At 37.1% G+C, this 17899-nt stretch overlaps 1 protein-coding gene across 8 annotated transcripts in view; it reads right to left on the bottom strand.

The window, feature by feature from the left end:
- Positions 1-6514: 6514 nt before the first annotated feature.
- The window catches only part of TMEM232 (transmembrane protein 232), a 213665-nt gene continuing 202280 nt past the window's right edge, over positions 6515-17899 (bottom strand). For all 8 annotated transcript variants that reach the window (XM_060635220.3, XM_060635225.3, XM_060635217.3 and 5 more), the window contains 2 exons: positions 10568-10661; positions 6515-6732 (listed from right to left, as the gene is read on the bottom strand). In XM_060635220.3, coding sequence (XP_060491203.1) covers positions 6541-6732; positions 10568-10661 — 286 coding nt within the window. In that variant the 3' untranslated portion in view covers positions 6515-6540. The remainder of the gene's footprint in view (positions 6733-10567; positions 10662-17899) is intronic.

The following is a 17899-nucleotide window of genomic DNA, read 5'->3' as shown; positions in this document are numbered from 1 at the left end:
AGAGCTTCAGAATGGTATCATAAGCAGAACTGCGTCTTGGATAAGATTCTTGATTGCTCCTTTTCCAAATCTCTGAGGAAGTGTAGTGTGGTTGTTAAGAGCTCACAGACCTAAGTGACGTTGTAACACATTACTTCTAAAAGCTTCTGTTTCTTCAGGATTCAATGGACATAATTGTACCTGCTTTATAGTTTTGTTGTATTCAGTGAACTAATGAATAGCTCATGTTTTGCTTGGTGAATTGCAAGTGCTCAGTTTTTTCATCTGCAGAATGAAAGCACTGGATTATTGATTCTAATCACTAGCACACATCGTATAAGCTGTTTCATTTCTCCTTACGATCTCCCTCTTCTCATGAGTGTTGGCCCCAAGGGTTCTAATTGGCTCTAGAGTTTTTCCTCAAGGGACCTCAAACATTTATTATTTGGTAATTAAAGAGTAACTAGGTTTTAGGCTTATTTTTACTCTTCTCCTTAAACCAGGTGTGGGGAATGATTGATGGCTAGTTTAAATAAAAGATTATTTCTCAGCATTATATTTCTCTTTGGCTTTTGGTTGCCTCGGTCTATTGGGAAGCTACCTATTTTCAGTCTTTCTGAGAATTTTGCATTTAGTCAAACTCAGTTTTCCAATGAAACCAAACTATGAATGTCCTTAAATTTTTTTAATGTTTATTTACTTTTGAGAGAGAGAAACAGAGTGTGAACGGGGGAGGGACAGAGAGAAAGGGAGACACAGAATCCAAAGCAGGCTCCAGGCTCTGAGCTGTCAGCACAGAGCCTGACACGGGGCTCGAAATCACGAACGATAAGATCATGACCTGAGCTGAAATCAGAGGCTTAAGCAACTGAGCCACCCAGGTGCCCCATGAATGTCCTTAAAAGGAAACTTGAGAGTAAATAGTCATGGCATCACTGGACTGCCAGTAGTCTGATTATATATAAAAATGTTGTACTGGTGATTCTAAAATGCTTAACCTCTACCATGTTCATTAATTCATAAAAGAGAACCTGCCTTTTCCAGTATAGAGCCAGCTGGGGGAATTTCACTAGAAAGTTGGATACCACAAAGATCTTCCAACTAAAAACTGCTTTGGAAATGCATTTCTTTTTGTTTACTTTCAGCTTTCCAATGAAGCAGGAGTAAAAAAATAACAAGGCACTAGGTATTATGTAAATAGGTCCCTTAGCTAGAATGATCGGAGGAAAAAGTGAGCTTGAATAACATTACAGCCAAATTATCCTTGAAATCTATGTCACTATGAAAAATGCATGTAGCTCAAAAGTAACAAAATCATCAACAAAATTTGCAGAACTATATAAATATGTGAATTTATGTTATAGAAGATGATAATTTAAAATGAGTTTTGCTCTAAATTCCCAAACATATCCTGCATATCAGAGAAAATAGTTAGAATTAGCACACGGAGCCTTACAAATACTTTCAGTGGCCTGACTAAGGCTGTGAAGCACAGGGTGGACTGAGTTTATTACTAGACATGCCTTTTCTATATAGGCATTGGCAGAGCAGCTTCTCGTGACTTCCTGTCTTGTGTTTCGGCCACAGGAAAGGTGATACATATCACCAGTAATCACATATAAAACCAAAATCACAATATAAAATCACATTCGTGTTCCCACTTCAGCAAATGGAGACATGAGGAGGCATGAAGTGGCTTCATGGGACCTATGGTGATTTTAAGTGGGAGTCACTAGCTGACCAAAAGTGAGATCTTCATGTATAAGCAGTTGACAAAATTTGAAAGCAGTCTGAAAGCAATCACCAAGAAGTTAACTCAGGAATTTGGAAGTCAAGGTCAGTGAAACTATAGACCTGTCGTCCCAAACCAGGAGCAATTTTGTTCCCCGGGGTCCTTTTGGTAGTCAGGACCGACAGGGGTGCAGGGACCAGGACTGCTATTGTCACCTTGAGGGTAGAGACTAAAGATGCTGCTAAGTAGCTGAAATGCTCAGAAAGCCCAACTTAAAATGCTGAAAGTGCCACTTCTGTAAACCGTGCTATTGAACCCTGGACATAGCGAGATGGGTATGGTGGTATATGGAAAGAAGGAACTGTATTTACTAGTTATAAGCTGTAACTTTCTTTGGATTTATTGATATAAAAAATCCAAAACCAGTGAGAAAGGTCACTTAAAATCAACTAGTAGACAGTTACAGCCATATGTCCCAGACATGACTTTTACTGGTAAGAGCAGAATAAATTACTTGAATAATTGCTAAACGTTACGATAGAGTTTCTAAAATTGTTGCTGTGAGTCGTTTTGTGTACTACCTTTTCATGCCCCTAAACACCCACTCAGTGATGTCAGAGGAAAGATATTTATTTTGGGCATTTTCTTTGGCATGCCCACAAACCTTGGTGAATCTTTTGATTTACCTTTACTAAACTGCACTAGCAGAAATGCTTATTTTCATGTTTCTGCTACTCAGAATTTATTTACTATTCATCTTTTCTCTCTTTTGTCCCCTAATATATGTTTTTAATTTACAATACCCACGTAAACCTGGCTAAAAGTCCTATAAATATTTCATTCTCATAAGGGTAAAGGGTTTATTAGGTAATTTATGTGAGAAAGAACCTGCTTTGGTAGTTGCTAAAAGAAATCTATAGAGAATTCATAATAAATGAAAATAGGAAGACCTGGGTTTATTTTTTCAAAATAAAAGTAAACCTAGAGTAAAAGTAGCATGGAAATATGTTTTAGGTGGAAAGGGATTTAGACCTGAGAGAAGTTAGCACTTCCACGCTGGAGAGGCATTTAAAGGTGAGTAAGAGCTGGGGAGGGTAAGTAGACATGGAATATGTTTCTCATTTTTCTTCCTCCCACAAACTTGAGAAGACTGGGAAAATAAGTAACTAGGGCTCAGAAACCATCAGCTGAACACAACAGGAGTTGCTGAGACAATCCACCTGGTACCCAACACACCCTGGAACTCAGAGAACATTTTGTACACTTTGAGGCAAAATTAATATGAAGAGTAAATTACAAAGAGATCCAGTTAAGTTTGTGTTAGGTTAAGTACTTACTGGAACAATTAAGGGTTAGTTATAAAGATAAATTAGAGTGCCACCCTGTCCCAGAAAATGCTCGTGAGACAGTGTAGCAGCAGCACCTCAGGGATTATGGAAAATCACAACACACATCTGGCACCAGGCTTCACCTTTAACGATCTTGTTCCAGCACCAGCAAATGTGGCCGCCTCCTGGGGTCTGCTGGGACCAGGTGGCTCCAACAGTCTCTACCAAATGTCCTTCCAGCAATGGAACTGCTTCTCCCCGTGTGGCCCAAGAACCTCCCGGACCCCACTCTGCTCCTGGGGATTCACCCTTCCCACCAGAGCACCACCAGGTATCGAGCTGCAGAGTTGCAGCCTTTGTGCTCCCCTTGTTTACAGTCTTAATGGAATTTAACCCTCCCCTTTCTCCCTTTTTAGTTTAGTCCCTGTGGCTGTTTACAATTTTCTACTTTCTCTCCAGCTGCTTTTGGGGAGGGGTGCTTGTTCCGTATCCCCCTTCCTCCCCAGTCTCTGTCCTCTCTCCACCCGCATAAGCGGTTCCCTACCTATTGCGGCTTCTCGCTCCCCAACTTCAGCTCTCTGTGCCACGTACCTGCTGAATTCTGTGGTTTAGTTTGTGCAGATTGTTGCGTTAATCCTCCAATCAGTTTTCTAGATGTGCAGGATGGTTTAGTGTTGGTCTGGCTGTATTTCATGGATGCGAGACACACAAAAAGCTTCCATGCTATTCTGCCATCTTGGCTCCTCCCCCTGTACCCATTTTATAGATGAGTAAACTGAAGCTCCACTGGGTTCAGTGACATATCCAGTGTTTCATAGCTAGTAGGAGGCATAGCTAGAATGTGAACCCAGATCTATGAACCTCAGCCTTTGCTAAAATTTAAGGATATACAAGGAAAACCAAGAGAGAGATGTGTTCCTAGATTCTATGAATTTTAAAGTATAAGAAAAAAGAATTTTAGAGAATAATTTAAGAATAAAGGTATAAGCATTCTGATTAATCATCTCTTTCTCTATATATTTATACGTGTGTGTGTATATTCTTTGCTCCCTTACAAATCTCCACTACTGTGATAGAAAAAGAATTACTTTTATTTAAAATATTTTTAATGTTTATTCATTTTTGAGCGACAGAGTGGTACTTAGCATGAGTGAGGGAGGGGCAGAGAGAGAGGGAGACACAGAATCCGAAGCAGGCTCCAGGCTCTGAGCTGTCAGCATAGAGCCCGATGTGGGGCTTGAACTCACAAACTGCGAGATCATGACCTGAGCCAAAGTCGTATGCTCAACTGACTGAGCCACCCAGGCACCCCAGAATTACTTTTTTTAAAGGCATAAATCCATAAGGAGAAAAGAAGATAACACATTGGTAATACTAAGAAAAACGTGGAAGTTAGAAAACAGGTGAACAATTGGGAACAGACTAAGCAGGGCAGAAAAATAAGTAAATGACCCTAAGTCTACAGTGAGGAAGCCCTAAGGCAGACCAGTCAGTGCCCCAGAGAAGAAACAGTACAGAAATTGGAAGCAGGAGGCTTCTACGAAAGTGGCTCTGAAACAGCAGGATTTGCTGAAATTCTTGAAAGTAGCAGTGAGATGTCCAGAGTCCCTCCCCACAGCTCACAGCCCAGTGGTTCCCTCTCTTACAAATCATCAGAAAAGTTATGACTTAAAAGGGCAGTCTAGAAAGGCTGCTATCACTGAGAGACTGATGGAGAGAGTAGTTTGGTAGGAAGGATGGTAGAAAATGGAGACCTCTGTGGATAGGAGTGAGTGATAAGGAGCTCTTCAAGGGGGATAGTGAATAGCTGATAGAGGAAGATTTTGAAAGGGGTGAAATTCAGGGAAAGGAGACTGTAGGAGAGATTTCTTTTCACATGTGGAGAAAGCACATATTAATGAAGGTATTTGGAAAGGTGCATTGGGAGGTATATCTGAGAACTGACTTACTCTATGTAAGAGGAGACAAGGATGACACAAAGGGTTTGGGAAGAGCAACATAGATTTGAAACAGCCCTATAGGGAATCATAATAAAAACACACTTCCCACCTTCCATTTTTCTAGTACGTGTTATTGTTATCTTAAACAAAGATTGACACTGCAAGTTCACATAATATGGGTCACAAACTTGTGGCCCGTATGTCAAATTTAACCCCAAATTATATGATTTAAAAAAAAAAAAATTAGTTGCCACCATCTTAAAATTAAGCAACTTTATTATTTTTTTTAAGTTTCTTTTTTTAATGTTTATTTTTGAGAGAGAGAGACAGAGTAAGTGGGGAGGGGCAGACAGAGAAGGAGACAAAGATTCTGAAGCAAGTTCTAGGCTCTGAGCTGTCAACGCAGAGCCCGAGGCGGGGCTCCAACCCATGAACCGTGAGATCATGACCTGAGCCAAAGTCAGATGCTCAACTGACTGAGCCACCCAGGTACCCCTAGCAACTTTTATTTTAAAAAATAATCCTATTTGAGAACTTCTTCTGGAAAGACTGTATGATCCTGTATTACTGACCATACATTGCAGAGTGTAGCCGAGTGCTAGGAACTTTCTTTATATAGCGTAGGTATTCCATAGCCCCTTTCACTGATTTCTGTTACCTTCTGGAGCTGGTAGGCATTTGAGTTTAATATCCCTGATAAGCTAACTGTCTCTTGAGTATCAGCAAGTCAGCTGTGTGAAATTGAGGTGTGATTATTATCTATATTTTTCAGAAAAGGAATGTAAGCCATCACAGGAATCCCAACCCAATACTCTTACCCATAGATTGAGAGCTTCAGAGGAAGTGAAGTGCCTTTTAAAAAATGACTTCTAACTGGATGAATCCCTCTGGTAAGTGTTACTGTGCCTTCCAGGACCATCCACATCCATCCTCATAAACTCATCTTGCAAAGTAAAACCACTGTCAATCAGGGGTCTCCTTTGGTATGTGCTAAAGACCAAATCATTCTGAGATATCTGGCCCCTCCAGATATTTGTATATCTACTATAGTATTTCAATTTCAAGTTTCTGACATATAGTTTGATGTGGTGTTGATTGACTATGAAATACAAATCCAAGCAAGTGCCTTACTTCTTTTATTTGTATAATAAGTAATATAGGGGTATCAGTTGGTGCTCATTCTGTTTTCAAGAAATAATCCTTAAATGTGACTAATAATTTGTAATTCATTTCCATCTAACTGTCCGATGAAAAATCAATACTCTGAGAATCATTGATTAAATATGCTATATGATCACAAGAAAAAAGTCAATTAGGAAAAGCTCTAGCTGTGTTCTTGAAAAAATTTAACTAGTAAAATCACTTCACTCAACTGTGATTAAGAGCTGCTAATTTAGGACTAAGATAGAACTATTAAAGAGTCTGCACCAGGATAACAACTCCTAAGAAATGGCTTCCAATTAATTAGAAGAAATTTTTCCTAATATCTAGTTATCTTGGTCTCTTTCATGCAATGAGTTTCTGGCATTATGGACTTCAATTTGGGGCGGGGGTGGGGGGGTCATTTTATTTCTAATGAAATTACTTCAGTCCTAGGAGGAAGCTCGTAGGGTTTGGTTTGCTTGTGTAGTTTCTCTTCTCTTCTCTTCATAATTTCCCTGAAGTGATTTTTTTCCTCTAACTCTTTGTCTTTACGTTCTTGGGCCTCACATATTGCATCTTCTTTCTGTCGGATCTTTAGCTCTTCCTGCCACTGTCACAGAGAGAAAGTGTCATTTACATATGAATTTCCATGAAAAAATAGATCACTTTAGCTTCTTAAGATGCAGATTCTATTATCCAATTATCTTCTCAGTTTTTCTCACAGATATTCTTGAGGAACTTAAACCCTACCATAACTGGAAAAATATATAAGCCATCTATTAGTAAGTATACAATTCTGCTCCCCTCCCCTCCCCCAAAAAAAAGAGAGAAAAAAGAGAAAATAAGGTTTACATTTTTATATTACAAAGGAATTTCAGTTTTTCATCAATATGGATATTTACATGATAGCATGGAATCAGAAAATAAAAAATCAAGCCAAAGCAAAACAAGAAGAAAAGCCAAATTAATGTGAAAGATAAAAATTATAATACTATTACATATGAAGTAGAAAATAAAATTGATGGGCAGACAAATGCTGATTCTGCAGCAAATACAAAGATTTCTAAAGGATTCACTTCAATTGAGCATGTTAATCATGACAATAATAACAGCATCATCTGGAGGCAAAATTCTAGGAATCAGTAGTTAGAAGTAAGGACCTCAAATCAACCAGACATCATCATGAGGACCCTTTTCCCCTTCTACTATCTTTAATGAAGGAAATAGTGAAAGAGGTGGTAATCTCTCCGGGTAAAAAGTTCAGGGCACAAAGACCCTTAGCATGAAATGTTGGAAGTTCCTAGACACTTCCTACCCTTGCTCATTTTGTCACCCTCAGTCTGTCCATACTCATAAACAATCAGACTATGCTTAAGCACCTATCAATTAACTTATAAATTACTCTATACTAGTGCTGTGAATTATAACTATTATTTGAGATATATAGATATTAATAAGCAGGACTAAACCACAGAGTTAAAAAAAAAACTCAGCTTTCCAAAGACAATACATTTTTTTTAATGTCAATACATTCAGAGTAAATATTAAATGAAAAAGCATAATAAAATACTCATTTTTCTTACCCCAAGTTAAATTTTAAGACATAGGAAATACACATGTTACTTTGATAACTATGATACCCGTCTGTGACATATAATTTTTGTCATATAACAAACTAAATAATAATATTGTTTGACAAAACTACCAAATTTATGTTGTAGCATAAAAGTGGTAGTTGATGTAATAATGACAGTATCCATAAACAAAGGCAACTAATCTACCTTATATGAGAGATTTCAATGTACTTCCTGACCTTGATCTTTACATTGTGAAAAATCAACAGAGGATTAATTCTTAAGAACTCTCAGCAAAATTTGTTCTCAGTTTTTAACAGTCTCTTATGCTTTGGCTCTCTCCCACTCTAACCCCCCCCCCTTTTTTTTTTTTTTTTTCCCTTCCCCTCCCCCATGGGTTTCTGTTATGTTTCTCAGGATCCACATAAGAGTGAAACCATATGGTATCTGTCTTTCTCTGTATGGCTTATTTCACTTAGCATCACACTCTCCAGTTCCATCCATGTTGCTACAAAAGGCCATATTTCATTTTTTCTCATTGCCACGTAGTATTCCATTGTGTATATAAACCACAATTTCTTTATCCATTCATCAGTTGATGGACGATGGGGGGTGGGAGGGAGGGCAGGGTGGGAGGGAGGGCAGGGTGGGTGATGGGTATTGAGGAGGGCACCTTTTGGGATGAGCACTGGGTGTTGTATGGAAACCAATTTGACAGTAAATTTCATATATTAAAAAATAAAAAAAAATAAAATAAAATAAAAAATAAATAAAAAATAAATAAAAACAAAAAACAAAAAAAAAAAAAAAAAAAAAAAAAGAACTCTCAGCAAAATATAACCCTTTGGTTTCCCAAACAGCATGTATAAAAGTGGTAATGGGGTATCATATTGCTAATGTCCAGGAGGCAGCTCTACCTCTCTCTTAGCTCACTCTCTTGTTAGAACTTGGCATGGCTGGAATTCACCACAACATTATGATCTTTCTTCCTGGTATTCCCAGGAAAAAAGAGTAAACTTTTCTTCCCCATTCTGTCTCTCTTGACCATGACAAATTCAATTTGGATAAACCATTGTCTTGTCTTTACTTTATCTGATACTGTTATCATCGATTGTGGCAGCAAGAAGGAGGATGCAGATATGGTTGAAGTGGATGGGAAATGGAAGCACTATTTACTGCTTTATTTAACCCACTCAGTCAGGATTTTAATCACCATAGTATAGAATACCAGCAGTGTACATGGCACCTTACTATATGCTGAATAATTAGAGGTATCTGCCTTATTATTTGCTTAATATGGCCACTTAATAGTATTCAACTGACTTAATGGGACAACTAAACTTGTAGGTTTTTGTTTCTTGTCAATACCACAGATTCCACCTTTCCACCCTGTTAAGGTTAGGAATTATAAACCAAGAAATTAAGCAACTATGAAAACCAGAGAAGAAAAGTGGATTTGAAGTCTGGAAATCTGGTTTTGTGTGTAGACTCAAAAAACGTTAGTCATTTACTATCTTCAAAACCTTAGGCAAATAACTGCATTGTAAACTACCATTCTTCTTTTTTATAAATGTTTTACAGGCTTGTTGTGAAGATCACATTAACTAATGTAAAAGCAAATATAAGTATAGAGCACTACTGCTATAGCTATCTGAAAGGAAATGATATATACACGAATATTTTTTGAAATGTGCTACCAGGAGAAACTTCCATAACCTTCTCCAATCAATACTGCAGACTATTGGATTAGGCTAGCCACCTATCAAACAATTTGGGTTCTATTAACTGTCAAACTTATTTTGAGAAAGAATTCCTTTACACTTCCGCGAATACACTATAAACAGATCCGTGGCAGCAATTTCTTAGATAATGCTTACATCCTTGGAAAGAGAAAAAGATGAAGGTTTTTAGGTGCTACTACCTGCCTCCTCTCTACCATTCAAAAGGATGTCCTCTGTCTCTTGAACTAGCCCTAGGCAGATGTGTTTAATTACAAAATGATTCAAGTCTTATCAATCTTTCAAGGCTAAAAAACTGTCACTGAAAATTCAGTCAAAAGTTTTTGTTCTGTTATTAAATCTACACTACATATACGTGTATATACACATTGGCTATTTGCTATCCCTTATCATCTATCCTAGATCATTTAGTTGAAGTGAATAGTGAAATACAGATGCTGCAATTTATAAGCCATTACAAAATTTGTATAATGTTCTGTATATATAATATATTGGTTTCACAGAAACTTCATTAGTGAATAAAAGGATGATACAATTAATTAAACATATTCTATATGCTATTGAGTCCATACTGTATTCAAAGAAAAAGAGAAAATAAGTATTTTCTCTTCTACTCCAACTCTACTCTTAAAAAGTTACAAAATTATTTCATAAATCATGAACTAAATATAGCTGAGTGGATTAAGGTGTCTTAAGTGAATGGCCTTGAATTGCCACTGTTTAACTCATACCAAGAACAAAGTGATTAAAGTCTAATATTTCAGGGGTAAAGAATGATCACCAAAAATTGAGTCAAAAGATTTTTGTTCCATTACTAAAACCACATTATAAAAGAAATCAGTGTTCAGTGTTCAATACCAGATCCTTGTCACAAGAAATCAGTACTAAATTCAGGAAGCATGATAAGGCTAGTATTTTACAAATGACAGAAAGCCAAATTTTCTGTAACCCAATAAAGGCACTGAAGTGTATATACAGCACAGTAAGATATAATTAAGTTTGGCAATGCCTAATCATGGCTTCATTTCTAAGTTTGATGTGTTAATGTTTTAGTCTCAGAACTGCAGTTTCTAATTCAAAGTGCATTTAAAGAACAGAGGTTTTGCTGCTAGTTTAAGGAAGTCAATCTTACATGATGGTCAATGATTCTTGCCAATTCTTCATCAGCTCTGGTGAAGAAATCCGGATAAGAAAACATGGGAAGTTCTGATAAAGAAGGATGTTCCCTTCAAAAGAGCACAAGAACAATATTAGGTATAGATAGTTCTCCTTCCAGGAATATATGGATTTTCAAGTCATAATTCATTACACAGCATTTTGACTCTACATTGTTAACATCAAGTACTTATTCTTTGTAGACTACTATCTATAGCTTTTAGTTTCTATAAATAATGTTGGGTTACCTAAACTGACATTTTAGAAGGTAGGGAATGATATATAGTATCAGAACTAGAAAATAATAAAAAGGTAATCTTTGGGATGCTTGGGTACTCATTGATACTTTTGGCTTTGGCTAAGGTCACAATTTCATAGTTCATGAGTTCAAACCCCACACAGTGTGGAGCCTGCTTGGGATTCTCTCTCTCTCTCTCTCTCTCTCTCTCTCTCTCTGCCCCTTCCCAGCTCATGCTTGCATTCTCTCTCTCTCTCTCAATCTCTGTCTCTCCCCCCCCTCAAAATAAATTTTTAAAAAAAGTTATCTTCTCCTAGGAGGTATAGTCAGTAGCACAGGAGATGATAGGAAATGAAGGGTTTAAGGAAGCATGAAATAAATTTTGTCCAATGGGGAGATTAAAGTTCCCATAGCCATACATAACCCCATGACCCTGGAAGGTCTGGTGAAAGTCTAAGCCTAAAAATTTGATCTAAGATATACTAAAAAAAAAAAAACAAAAAATGCTGTGATTTCAGTACTTCTCCAAGGTCTTTGTAGTACTAAGGGTGAAACTATGGCAAACAGTTTACAAACAGTTCAACAGAAGTGTTGGCAGTGCAAACCTAGGCTCTAAACTAGTGGATACTTAGTGTTAAATTGTCCACATAATAGTTGCATTATGTTAAAATTATTATGAAGAAATTGTTGTGAATCCAGAAATACGTAAAGCAACAAAATGGTTGTAGAGAATATGGTTTTAGAGGAGAGAAAGTGGGTTTAAGGAAAAGCTCTTAGGCAAGAAGCTAAGGAGAGACATAGCCCATGAAAATTTGCCATATTCAGAAAAGTCTGATCACTTTTTAAGACAGCAATGTCTAGTGTAATTTTTGCAATTTTCTGTCTATCCAGCAAATTTTAGTGAGCTTTGTACATTTGACATCCTATGTTTCCCTCATATCACTAGGTCCTCTTGCTTTATGCTGGCACTAAATGCTTCTGAAATCTTTCCATTTATCTACATTTCCACCATCATTTCCTTGGTCTGAACCATCATCTTTCACCTGGACCAACACTTCCTTTTTCGAATCCCTGCATCCACCACGCCTCACCCTTTTTGGTCTCATCTGTATACAGTAGCCAGAACTTTTTTCAAAATACAAAGGGAATCATGTCAATTCCCTACTTCAAACTGTTTAATAACTCCCACTTAACTTTAGGATTTAGATCACATTTATTGTCAAGAAAGCCTGAAGTAGACTGTGCACTTGGCAAAGTGGCTTTGCATGTTTTTTCCAGACTCACTTCTCTTCTTGGCCTGCATCTATACGTTTCTAGCACATGGACTTTTTTGTAGTTGCTGCAGTGTATCCTGCCCCACCCTACTATGGTTTCCATGTGCTGTCACCCTTTCTCCAGTGCCTTTCTCCCCTGCTGCTCTCTGCCACAGGGCTGGCTAATGTACACTTACCCTTCCACTCTCTGTGCAAGCCCACTACCATAGCCCTCAGTCCATCAGGGGCCTTTCCTTCATCATACTTACCTCCATTGTAATTTTACATTCATTTGTGTGCCTGACTGAGTTTTGTTTTCCTGAGTAGAGTATGGGCAACATGAATGTGAGGACTTCATTTGTTTTTTATTGGTCTCACCAGTGCCCAGCACAGTGCCACCAGACACTCAATGAATGCTAGTATGTTTGGTGAATTCTTGAATGAATAAATTAAAGCTGGGATATGCTTTAATCCCCTTTACAGTCCAAGCCATCAGTAAGCGTCTCCCAGATAGCACTCTTACGTCAGTGGAACAGTACCCAGGACAGCAAGAGGATTGCAATCCGAGGAGACAAGTCACAGAATGAAACTGATAGCAGGAGTTCAAAGGAAAACAACTCAAGTGGTAGGTGAGCAGAGAACATATATGGACTCCTCCCCCAACTTGCAAGACTCAGAAGTATTATGGGGCAGAAGAGCAATGGGCTTCCCACCACATGTCCAATAGGGGCTTGAGCCATTCTATTAAAATATTAAAGGAAAATATGATCCTAGAATGCTGAGGAATTTGGGGACATATAGGGGCAGATCCTTGGGTTAACTGTATTCATTCAGTAAAATTTGGGCATTTCTGATATTCAAAGAATTGTGCTAAATGCTATGAAAAGATAAATAAGACAGAACTTTTAAATTATTTAAAGGTTGGGGTGCCTGGGTGGCTCAGTCAGTTAAGTGTCTGACTTCAACTCAGGTCATGATCTCGTGGTTCATGAGTTCAAGCCCTGCATCGGGCTCTGTGCTGAAAGCTCAGAGCCTGGAACCTGCTTCAGATTCTGTGTCTGCCTCTCTCTCTGCCCCTCCCCTGCTCACACTCTGTCTCTCTCTCTCTCTCTCAAAATTAAACATTAAAAAATTATTAAAGGTTAAAAGTATTCAAGCAAGTTTCCTCAATTACTTCTTGAATCATAAAAGTTGAAAGAAATGCATCACAATATAAATAATATTAGAAAACCTTTAAAATGGGAAGATTAAATGGATATGCTTGGGCATCTGTGATTTTTAGTTATCTCAGCTGAATAGTTTATACTAAAAAAGAAAAATGAGTAGATAACTATAATAGGAGACAACATGAGACATAAGAAAGATAAACATTCAATTATATAAACTGAAAAATACAGTAAAATGGTTAAGCACAGGGCTCTGCAGTCAGATCTCAAAGCAAATTTTCATTCTGCTACTTAGTACTATTTAATCCTTATGTTCCTCAGTGTCTTCATTTTTAATATAAAAAAATAATGGTACCTACCTTGTTATATCTTTATGAGGATTAAGAAGGATAAGACATAAAGCATGTTTGATGGAGCATATACTAAACAAGTTCCAGCTTTTTTACCCTTATCATCAGCATTATCAAAAGAATTCAGAGGAGGAAGCCATGGCTTTTGGCTGGTACCAAAAAGAGGAAAAAAAGAAAAGCAAAAAAGGATGCAGGAACAAAACATTTAAGGTACGTCATGAATGAGATGTACAATTTTGACTTTTTGGAGTTAAATGGGAATTGGAGAGAAACCTTTCCATAAATTTCTTGTATGACAATCCTAGGTCTGCCATAACAAATTACCACAAATTGATCAGCTTAAAAAAACAGAAATCCATTCTCTTCCAGTCCTTGAGTCCAAAAGATCTTAATCGTGTTGTTAAGTTGGGTTCCTCTGGAGGCTCTGGGGAAAACATATTGCATGCCACTCTTAGCCTCCAATGGCTGTGAGAAATCCTTAGCATTCCTTGGTTTATAGACACAACACTCCCATTTTTCTCCATCTTCATGTGACCTTCTCTGTGTTTCTGAGTGTCTTCTATTTTCCATCTCTCATTCATAAGAACACAAGGACATTGTCACCGGATGTAAGGCCCACATGACCAAGACAGCCTTAACTTTCCCCTCAGCTTGACTAAACCTTAGACAAGGCTTCTTCCTGACCCTGGGCCCCTGACCATCCCTTTAAAATACAATCAATCAAGAAAGATAGTGCTCCTGTCCTCCAGTATCTGTGGTAGGGTAGGAGCTTAACCTAGAAATTGACAATTAGCAAGCACAGATGACCCCATCACATTGCCCCCCCACCTCCCCATCCCCGCTCCTCTAACATCCTCCAGTACTTTTCCACTACCTCACTTCAGCACTAAAAATCCTCCTGTCTTTTGTTTCAAGGGAGTCTAATTCAATCTCTCTTCTATATTGCAAGACTTGAATAAAGTCTTCTTTGTTTAATTTCCAGTGCAATTTTTGACACATCCTAATTCAAGATGACCTCATCTTTATCTTTAGTAAGGGATCTTTATCTTATTTACCCAAATAAAGTCACATTGACAAGTATGGAGTCTTAAAACTTGGATATATCTTTTGGAGGACACAATTCAACCCACTACAAGTAACAAAGCAGAAGCACAGACAGGGATGAAGGAAACAAAGGACTCATATGAGAAGTACTTGGACTCAGAAGGATGGAACCTAGAATACACTTAAGGGAAGACTGGTGACTCATTTATTCACTCATTCATTCATATGTTCCACATTTATTGTGAGAGGCAAGTTATTGTAAGGACTGGAAGAAAAAATATTTTTTTTTTAAACTTGCATACCATGCTGTAGAAATTCGAAGTTCAGATGGGTTGCAGACATGTAAACAGAAATCTACAGTACACTGAAAAAAAAAAAACTTCTATAAAATAATAAAATAGGGTTTTGTGGAGTACAGAGGTAGGAGGTAAGAGAAAGTTTCCTGAATTAATTATGCATGGTTGTCCCACTAGGATGTTTATGGATTGAGTAAAAGACACATTTAGGACATGTTCAGTTTTTTTAATATGTCAAAGATGGGAAATGTTCAGAGATATTTGCCAAAATAGACCAAAACAAAAAATAAGGGATAACACAGTTTTTTAAACAGAATTGTGGTTTTTCAGGTTCCCAAGATTTTCTGAGGATATACAAGTACGGAGTGAACATCCCATCATACAGGAGGTATTCCCCAGAAACATGTGGCATGCCCATGTCTCAGGCCTCTTTAATCCTGCATTTCACACTCTGACCTATGATTCAGTGTTGAAGCATCAACTTAGCAGGTAAAAGGTTGCTTTTATCTCAAGCAGACTAAAATAACCTTTGGAATTGCCCAATGAGGGAAAGAAACTGTATTTTTAAACAACCCACAGAACTACCTCTTGTTTAGCAATTCAATGACTTACCCCTTTATCACACACTGATTGATTGATTGGTTGATTGGAGAGAAACTGGGCACCCAGACTCATTGGCTGGCATTTTTTCTAGTATACTTTATTTTCCTTTTTGATGTTCATCATAGATTTATGATCCTCAAAAACATTGTGGATGTATCACTTTTCACTGATTCCAAACTTGTTCCAATCAATTGTATACTTCTTTTTCCCGTTTGGGAAGCTTAAATTTTCATTATTTGGCTACTAGAATACTCTCCTTAACCAACTTATTTCCTCAAAGACTTCCTCAGTTCTACTGCAGTTTCTTCTTTTTATTTCAGCTTTATTGAGATATAATTGATATATAACACTGTGTCAATTTAAGGTGTACAACATGATGATTTAATACAGGTATATATTACAAAATGACTACCACAAAATTAGTTAGCACCTCTGTCATTTCACATAACTAGCACTTTTGTATGTGATGAGAACATTTAAGATCTACTCTCTTAGCACTATTCAAGTATATAACACAGTATTGCTAACTACGTTAACAACGTTACCATGCTATATATTAGATCTTCAGAACTTAGTCCTCTTACAACTACAAGTTTGTACCCTTTGATAAAGGTCTCCCCATTTCCCCCTTCCTCCAACCCCTGGCAAATACCAGTCTACTCTGTTTCTATGAGTTCTGCTTTTTTAGAGTCCACATGTAAGTGAGATGATACAGTATTTGCTTTTCTCTGTTGGGCTTATTTCATATTTCACTTACATAATGCCCTCAAGGTCAATCCATGCCGTCACAAATGGCAAAATTTTCTTCTCCTTTTATGGCTAGATAATATTCCATCATGCATATATACCACATTCCTTTATCTATTTATCTGTCAGTGCATACTTAGGTTGTTTCCATGTCTTGGCTGTTGTAAACAATGCTGCAATGAATGTGGGGGCACAGATATCTTTTTGAGATAGTGATTTTGTTTCCTTTGGATATATACCCAGAAGTGGAATTGCTGGATCACACTGCAGTTCTATTTTAAATTTTCGAGGAACCTCCATACTATTTTCCGTAACAGCTGTACCCATTGTACATTCCCATCAAGAGTGTGCAAGGATTCCCTTTTCTCCACATTCTTGTCAACACTTGTTATCTTTTATCTTTTTGATAACATCCTAACAAGTATGAGGTTATATCCCATTGTGGTTTTGATTTGATTAGTGATAATAAGCACCTTTTTTTTGTACCTGTTGGCCATTTGTCTTCTTTGGAAAAATGTCTATTCAGGTCTTTTGCCCATTTTATTATTGGATTATTTGGGGCGTTTTGCTACTGAGTTGTAGAAGTTCCTTATTTATTTTATATATTAAATTCTTTTCTACATAGATGTTCTGGAGATATTTCATCCCATTCTATAGGTTACCATTTCATGGTTTGATTTGTTTTTTCTTTTTCTGTGCAGAAGCTTTTTAATTTGATATAGGTTCCACTTGCTTATTTTCACTTTTGTTCCCTTTGCTTTTCAGGTCAGATCCAAAAAATTGTTGCCAAGACCAATGTCGAGGTTATTTTTTCTTATGTTCTCTTCTAGGAGTTTAACAGTTCCAGTTCTTATATTTAAGTCTTTAATCCATTTCAGATTAATTCTGTGAGTGGTATAGGAGGGGGATATGAATAGATTCTTTTGTATATGAATACCCAAGTTTCCCACCACTCGTTACTGAAGAAACTGTTTTCCATTGAATTTTCTTGGCTGCCTTATCAAATAATAGTTCACTATATATGCATGGGTTTGTTTCCAGGCTTTTCATTCTGTTCCATTGGTCTATGTTTCTGATTTTATGCCAGCACCATACCGTTTTTGATAACTATAACTTTGTACTATAGTTTGAAATTGAGAAGTGTAATGCCTCTAACTTTTCTCTCAGGATTGCTTTGCCTAATGGAAGTCCTTTGTAATTTCATACAAATTTTAGGATTTGTTTTTCTTCTACTTCTGTGAAAAACTCCATTGACATTTTGATAGGGATTACACTGAATCTATATATTGCTTTGGATAGTATGCACATTTTAACAGTGTTAAAATCTTCCAATATATAAGCGTGGAGTATCTTCCTATTGACTTGTATCTTCTTCAGTTTTTTTTCATCAATGCCTTAAAGTTGTCAGTGTACAGAACTTTCACCTCTTTGATTAAATTTATTCCTAAGTATTTTATTGTTTTTGATGCTTTGTAAAAGAGGTTATTTTTACATAGTTCATTGTCAGTGTACAGAAAAGCAACTGATTTAGTATGTTGATTTTGTATCCTGCAACTTTACTGAATTCATTTATTAGTCTAATAGTTTTTCATGGATCCTTTTTGTTTTCCTG

This window comes from Panthera onca, chromosome A1 (genome assembly GCF_046562875.1).
Source record: "Panthera onca isolate mPanOnc1 chromosome A1, mPanOnc1 haplotype 2, whole genome shotgun sequence".
NCBI lineage: Eukaryota > Metazoa > Chordata > Mammalia > Carnivora > Felidae > Panthera > Panthera onca.
Note: the sequence above shows the minus strand (reverse complement) of the source record. Positions and strands in the feature narration are given on the sequence as shown.